We start from the raw sequence: 8,262 nt of genomic DNA, 5'->3' as shown, positions 1-8,262 counted from the left end.
TATTTCTTAATCTCAAGCACTCCAGTGGTTAAGGGCAGGCTGGAAAAAATTCAATATACATTATAAATTTCAAATCTGTAGTGATTCTAGTTTAATAGCAAAAGGGGAACATCGTGCTCATGCTGTGAACATGGTTGGCAAAAATAAAGGCAAAAAAAGAGGCAGACTGTATTTTTCTCTGGAGTCAAAATCTAGAAAATGAAACAAAATAACACTAGTCCAAAGGTGTGCAGAAATAAAAGGGGCATTTTATTTAATGCACAGCTAGAGCTATTAAGAATTTTCTTTCACAGAGGCCCTGAGACTTGAGTTAAATGGATTCTCCCTATCATGTGTTTCATGTGAAGTCAAACTTAAAGCTCTATATGCATAAACATTTGGTATATAACAGTGGACCCATTTTTAAAAAGTGAAGCAATAAAATCCACATGAAAAACAAATGAAAGAACAATTTGATTGGAGGCCTCTGTCCTTTGACCCCTGCCCTATCAGGCTAAACGTCCGATAAAATGTAAAATGCAGCATACATTTGCTTAATCTAAAATTTTTGTGATAATTTATTGCAAATTGCACTTGGCAGTTCACCACACCAATGGAAAACTGGCCCCCCTGTTGGTTCATTCACTCAGTCTTTTAACGCCAAATACAAGTCACCAGTAGAAAGATCTTGATAGAAAGTTTGCTGCCGTGCTGAGCCAGCTTGCTGCACCTTCTGGGTGTGACCCAACACGAGACACTGCTTTGTCCTGTTCCTTTGTAGGGCTTTCGTCTTCCGGTAAATATTCAGGTAGATCTGTGTTCTGCTCTACTTCCACTGGAGTATCTTGGAACGGAACCAGCATCTGACAGAACACAACAGATTAAAAATATGTCAGATGTTGAAAATTAAAAGAATGAATGAAAGTTACACTTACATACACACTCAGGATGACAGGCATGCATGTTGTAAGACTCCTCCCCGTCCTCCTCTACAGCAAGAATATAAATGGGATCTACTATATATATCTGGAATCTACTATGCTTAGAAGACACACAGGGAAAGCTTTGGCTTAACATGGAAGAAAAAATGTCAAATGAAAAAAAGACGCGACATTGCCCTTTTACTGTAGCTGTGAAATAAACACACTTCAGCAACTGTGTCAAAAAAAAAAGTTCACTGTGATCCTTTTCATATAATTAAGGAGAGAAACAATGACGGTACTTTTGTCCTTATTCTGAACAATAAGTTCTGTAAAACTGTTCTATGGCTACATATCCTGACACAGGATACCCTTTATTCTCTTTGTACTGTATGTGTAGCACTCCCACTTATAAAATTTTGCCTGGCATCAGAAGTACTGGTATTAAAGATACAGCTGAGCTAAACCAACTGGTATTTAGAAAGGTACACATCCTACCTCCTCACCACTTTCACTTTTCACAACTTGCTGTGCCTTCATGACTTTGGTTGACGCTATTGCCGTTGCCAATGCCTGCAAGTACACAGAAAAAAAAACCCAAGAGCTTAGTGTGACAGAATGCAGTAACGTGAGGATCTGGAGGGTTATTGAGCACTCACCTCTGCTTTTAAGTCTGAGCGAATCCGGACCACGCACCTTTGAACAGCCATTTGAAAGGTAAAACTAATAACACCTTTAATTTTCAGCAACGCTTCTTCACAAAGATTCCTTCGAGACTAAAAAAAAAAAAAAAAAAAAAAAGAAAACCCAAACCACCACAACTAAGTAGTTGCATAATATACCATGTGAAAATGCTAACAATTAATTGTTAAGGAATTCCTGTATGTCTAAGGGCAGGTGGTTACTCGACAGCATTTTTGTAGAAGAAAAACTATGACTTACATTTTAGTGCACAAATATTAGACTCTCTTGCCACACAAAAGAAAAAAATTGCTTACACTTTAGAAGTCAAAGAAGGATGGAATCAACTGTAAATAATTAGAGAAAAGTGCTGAAAAGCAAAGAATGTTTTTCTCCGTATGATCAGCTAAACAGTCCCCTCTGGTTAAGTTCTGATTGACTGAAGTGCTCATTGATGAGTAGTTAGTGTTTAAGTTGCTATTTATCAGACACCTTGCCTCCATACTGACTGAATGCATCAAAGCAGCTGTTGTATCTTTCAGCTGCTTCATCTGTGGCAGCTCACGGACATCACTGCACAGCATAAGCTTAATTCTTATTTCAAAGGGAAAATATTTGGTTGATAACCCACGGAATGTTATGTTTAAAACAAGTAACATCGCCTACTGTGCTGTAACATTACATTGACCTGTACTAGTTGCATCTGTTCTACATTATCTTAGAATGTTCTATTTTTTTTTTTCCCTTTTTTATATTTGCACAAGATGGTTGTAACAAAAAGGATTAAAATACACTTGGAGAGCCTGCTAGCGCAGAAGGGGAAAAAAGAAAAGATAACACTGAACCAGAAATAAACTGACAACCTTACGCAGGTTCAAAATAATGATGTATTTAGCTTCTACTGCAAGTTTCTGCAAGGTTTTAAATAATAAGCTATTTCAAAGCATATTTATATTAGCTATTAAAATAATTACTGGTCACTACTTGGGATAGTTGCATGCACGACAGGTAAATTACAGTCTTTTAATATCTGGAAGAACTAACTAAAGCATGGGGTTTTTTTATTTTAGCAGTTTAGCATATATATTGGAACAATTCATTTGTGTGAGATTATGTATTGAAATAATTTTTTCAACGGTTAAAAAAAATAACATTGCTGGATAGGATACATTTCTCATACACAGGAAATATTTGATGCAAAGATGATAGGCTGCCTTGCATGGGTGAAAGTCAAAACTACTTTTGGACACAAGCAGGAACACATTCACAGTTCAGTAGCCTAAATAAATAATTTATGCTTACATGAGTGTATAGCAATTCTGTGACAGAATTTGGCTTTTTACTCTGAGATCCCGGGTTAAGTCATAGGCACCTCAGTTTAATTTGAAATGAGGCTTTCAGTGATCAAACAACTGGTGAATCACTTCTTAAAGACAAAACTTACCATGGTCCGTACAGACTCTCTAAAAAACTGGAAGCTTGGCAGCCACCGGCCTTGCTGCACAAACGTCTTTTGCAAAGTATATCTAACTACAGCAATTAGGCACAAACCCCAGCAATGCACATCTAGACATCTTTATGCACGGTACTCCTGAAGCATGGGCACAAGGTAGGACAGGTACAGAGTAGGACAGGTGAAATTTAGCATATTTTCTTGCACACCTTGTTGTCTAGCAAGTAGTCCTGCTAGACTACCGAACGCTGATTACCATACCCTAATAAATACTACTAAAATATACTGCTTCATTTTTTCCTTTTTTTAAAGCTTATCCTCCAGTTTGATAATTAGCTGTTAAAATAAAAACATCTGATCCCACAATAAACAACTGACCTTTCCCCTCCTTTCCTCCCGAAATAATCAATATCTACTATTTGAGGTTTCAAAATCCACAAGCATTTGTAGGATTTGCAATCATTCCTAACAGCACCTTCTTGTTTCAAATCTGAATGACAAAACTCAGGTAAACTGAGAACGCAGTATTTACAGCCCTGCGTTTACTTATTATGCCTTCTACCACTCATACGTGCCATCTGATATTCTCTGCTAGTTAAGTTGGGAATAAACTGTTGAATGAAACTAAGTTGCTTTTATTGTTCGTGTCATCATTCTCCCAGTCTCAACTTATCCTGATATTTAAAACAGCATTATAGGGATGCTTAACTGCAGGGTGGGCACCTGGAGTATCACTAACCTTTCTTTAATCATCTGATGAAATACAGAGCTGTGTGCCCTCGTCATCTCCAGCCAGCGCACTGTCAGATTTTTCTTTTCTTCAACAGTGAGCTAAGAAAACATGCTGGCATGCTCTAGGCAACTACAGAAGCCTGCAGCTTTGCTCTCTGGAGCTGAGTATCTAAATATCCTACATTTTTTCAGAATGCCTTTGCCTCACCATGTAAGAGAGAAGTTCCACAAATCTTGCTAAATTCCATTTGTCGAAGAACACAAAGAAACACTTTTAAGATAGAATCAGACTATAGCCAGAATATCTAAACTTGCAAAGTAGAAGTGGATTACATTTCTTGCTTGGAGATACCTGTGAACAAATCAACTACAATCTTAAAACCAAACCAAAACAAACTTAACAGGAGACAACAGATCAGACTGAATTAAAAAAAACCTTCAGAGTACAAAACCCAATGGTGTTGACAAAGCACTGCCTTTCTAGACAGAGCAAGTGCTAGAAGGACAAAACTGTAAAAAATATTCACTTTGTATAAAGTGAGCTAGAGCAGCATGTTATTTCTAAAGGAATTAACTCTGGTCTTATGAAAACAGTACGACCAGCATGCTGTTGACAAACTGGGCCTGTGGACACGCTTACTTGGCAAAACGTAAAGCAACAAAGCAAAGGATCAGGTTTGATCATTTAAAATGGGTACAAAACTGAAGATACAGAGTCCGGAGGGCACTTGTGGATAACATGCTTAAACAGTCTACATGCTGTTTGGCAGCCGTAAAAAGGCAAACATGGCCCTGGGGTGTTATCTACAGGGGTATGGTAGATAAATCCGTACAAGTTATTCTGACATTACATAAAGACTCAGTGAGACCTCATTAACTCAAATGCCATTCTGGTCACTACAGTAGAAAAGATCTCACAGACAATGAAAAGATGTAGCAAAAACAGCTCAAAGAAAATACAGCATTTCTAAATTAAGAGTAGTTAAAAAAAAAAAAAGTGCCTGAAATGCCTCATAACTAAAAGGAAACTTTTTTCCAGTTTAATACACCAATACAATCACAAGATATCCTTAAGTGAAACTGCTGAAGGTACCTCGTTTATTCCATTCTTTCTTGAAAAAGGAAAGAAAATTAGGAGGTGGAAACAGAATAGGGTTTTTTTAGAGTAAATAGAAAGCCATCAAGGAAACGGTCTTAAAACATCTACAGATATTCTAAGTAAGCTCAATTTATGCAAGATTTTATACATACCTTGTGATTCAAAATACAGAAATTGCTGGCAATCGATGATGCCACACAAGTAGCCTGAACACATTATTTCTGTAGGCAAAATACATCTCAGTACAGCATGCCTTATTTACATAAATGCTGAAGGTTTCCTTACCGAATCATCAAGGCCATCTATATGTAAAACCACAGTCTTGGCACGCTTATTTGTGCTGCCAAGGAAAAACTGCGCTTTCCTTCGACGATAATTCATCTCATTCACATTGTCCATGTCTGACATGTTGGAAGACTGAAGGATATCATAGACTTCAGAAGCTAAAAGTTTAGTCTCTCCCGGTGTAGTGGTCCTTAAAGAAAAATGGGATTAAGATTTGTAAATATTTGTTTTTACATTAGTACTCCAAACAGCTGCGGATTATGTCCTTGCAACTGGAATACTCCACGTGCTACAGAAATAATTATACAGTCAATACACAGCAAAAATTTTACAAGGGGAGAGGAGAAATTAGGGAAAACTATTTTCTTTCCCATACTCACAATTTCTTGTCAATCTGTTAATTCTAGCATCATTATAAACACATCTGTGTTCTCAAACAGCACACAGTTTATATCAGTGTGACAACTACAAACAAAACATAGTGTAGATGCTCAGTACATCACTGTTACTTTGTTCATGTTAAGCTTTTTTTTTTTAAACAAAAGATCTCCAACTGCCTTGTGATATGTTTAATTTCTTTCCTTGTTACATAATAAAATTAAATTTCTCTGTAGAACGGTAGTATTTCCAAATATTTTCTTCTCCAAAGTTACTGAGCTTCAACAGCCAAACAGATTCACAGATTTTCTTAAAGAATCCAAAGGTTATTTCTGATTAGACTAAAATTTATAGTATGAGCTATATGATAGCATTTTTTTAATATGGAAAAAAATGTAAATAGGCTGAACATATATTAATTCCTTATGATTAATTAAAAGTAATTTTAATAAGGTACTAATTTTAATAAAGCTGTTGCCCAAATTCAGCCCTGTTTTAATTATGCCAGTGATTTAAAGCTATGCACAGAAACAAAATTGTTACCACATCAACTTGTGATTAATCTTAAAATGATGAATGACAGCTTTGCTGCTTTGTTTAGCAAATCCTATGTAAGTAATGAGTACCTTTGGATTTTTTTTTTCCATTTTGACTTCCTTAATTGCTATACATTAAACATGTTTTCCATCCTACCATATGGACAAGAAAGAACACCAAAGCAAGCATGTTAGGAGTTCTCAACTTGTGGGGGTCCCGGCTAGCCTTTATTTTTTTTTAATTCTCTGCATCTTTTTTTGAACAGCACCCGTTTGGAGAGGAAAACATGAGTTCTCGTGATCATTCAGTACAGTGATAGCATTCAAAGAAAAAAAGAAAAAGAAAAAAAGGGGGGGAGGGTAACGAGCAAATAACCAAGACCTAAAATAGCAAAGCATTTCAGCATATGTTCAATTTTGAATACATGCTTATGATCTGCTTTCTTACAGCAAAAAACCACCTTACGTTAATTCACAGAAACAAGTGCTGGGAAGTCACAAAGATTTCAACTTTAACCTTCTGTAATTTATTAGATAAAGTAATAGAATAGATGATAAAGCTGTGCAAGCTGATGTCTTGAGGTAGTAATAAATTAGCTTGTGCAAAAATGACATCGTCTCAAGATACTACGACATTTACCCACACGTTAGTTTTGGCAAAGTCTTTCAACAATGACAATCCTGTCCATATCAAGTGATTTACAAAAGAAGACTTTTTTTTTTTTTTTTTTTAAAGTTTAAATGCAGTTAACTAAGCACACTACTGAAAATGTCACTATCCCACCTACAGCACCCACTATGCTGTTGGTAAGAGTTTTTGCTTGAATACAATTGTACTATTGCATCCCAGAGTTAAAAAAAATCAAAAACACAAATGAGAAATAAAATATACTTGATATTAGCCATAATATATATATGCATAGATATGCATACATACACAAAAGGAAGAGAATTTAAAGTTATTGATATGTCAGGAAATATAAAATACGCAAGTGCCTAAAAGTAAAATATCAGCAGTGAGTTTCATACATGTTTTGTGCTCCCAACATTACAGTCGGCATAGTTCTTGGAAAACTAATCACCTAAGAATAACTGTACTACTGAGACAACCTTGCTGATTTGAAAACACAAATTTAAATCTGCTCTTATTCAATACATGTATTCTAAAATATTCCTAAAACAAGTCTATACAGGTAAATGTTATGCATATGCACACACACACTTAAACAAGCTGCTCTAGATAATTTCCTGTACTTTTCCAAATAGAGGATTACTACTATCTACCACTAAGTTACAGATAACTCTACTTACCCCTTACATTTTAAAAAAAGAATTCCAAACCCAAGATTTTAATCTTACATAAAAAGAACGTGTAACAAAATAAGCAACTGACTGTGTAATAAGCAGCAGCATGAAACTTGGACACTACATGGGGAAGAACCACAGATGTCATAAGAATATCAGATTGCAAAACAATCCCCAATAAAAGTATAAGCCAGTTTTATTCCGCAGTAATGCAATACTACACTTTCAACAACTCAGTTAAAACAAACAAACAAAGAATACACAAAGTCCCACACAAAGCCTTAAGCCTCCTACAATTTTTAGTGTCCTGGTAAAATGAGTGAGTACAAGTTTTGCATCAATACGTTATTCTTTCATTAAAGTAATTTATACAATAGCTATAAAAATAATAGAAACCTTAATATCAGATGGTTTTGGGGGGGGTTTTTTTTTTTTTTTTTTTTTTTTTTTTACAACGAATGTGATGAAACACTGGAACAGGTTGCCCAGAGAGGTGGTAGATGCCCGATCCCTGGAAACATTCAAGGCCAGGCTGGACAGGGCTCTGAGCAATCTGATCCAGTTGAAGATGTCCCTGCTCACTGCAGGAGGGGTTGGACTAGATGCCTTTAGAAGTCCCTTCCAACCCAAAACATTCTATGATGATTCTATGATCTTAAAGTAGGAAAAAAACCCCACAAAACCACTATCTAAAAATAAGTATAAAAAATCCTCTCTATTTTAAAACCAAGGTGACTATCAACACTGACTCTGTTTCTTTATGCACTATATTGGTAACAAAAAGATAAATACAACTAAACTACTGTATTGGGTTTCTGTGGCAAGGTCTTGGTAGTGAGGGGGCTACAGGGGTGGCTTCTGTGAGAAGCTGCTAGAAGTTTTCCCTGTGTCCGA

At 36.0% G+C, this 8,262-nt stretch overlaps 1 protein-coding gene across 1 annotated transcript in view; it reads right to left on the bottom strand.

Moving 5' to 3' along the window:
* Window positions 1-218: 218 nt before the first annotated feature.
* The window catches only part of ARMC1 (armadillo repeat containing 1), a 30,609-nt gene continuing 22,565 nt past the window's right edge, over window positions 219-8,262 (bottom strand). The window contains exons 3-6 of the mRNA XM_009634112.2: window positions 5,150-5,339; window positions 1,559-1,675; window positions 1,398-1,472; window positions 219-842 (exon numbers count right to left, since the gene is read on the bottom strand). Coding sequence (XP_009632407.1) covers window positions 651-842; window positions 1,398-1,472; window positions 1,559-1,675; window positions 5,150-5,339 — 574 coding nt within the window. The 3' untranslated portion in view covers window positions 219-650. The remainder of the gene's footprint in view (window positions 843-1,397; window positions 1,473-1,558; window positions 1,676-5,149; window positions 5,340-8,262) is intronic.

The sequence above is a fragment of the Egretta garzetta genome, unplaced genomic scaffold (assembly GCF_000687185.1).
Source record: "Egretta garzetta isolate BGI_Z169 unplaced genomic scaffold, ASM68718v1 scaffold132, whole genome shotgun sequence".
Classification (NCBI taxonomy): Eukaryota; Metazoa; Chordata; class Aves; order Pelecaniformes; family Ardeidae; genus Egretta; species Egretta garzetta.
The sequence above is the reverse complement of the archived record's forward strand: the minus strand, read 5'-3'. Positions and strand labels throughout refer to the sequence as shown.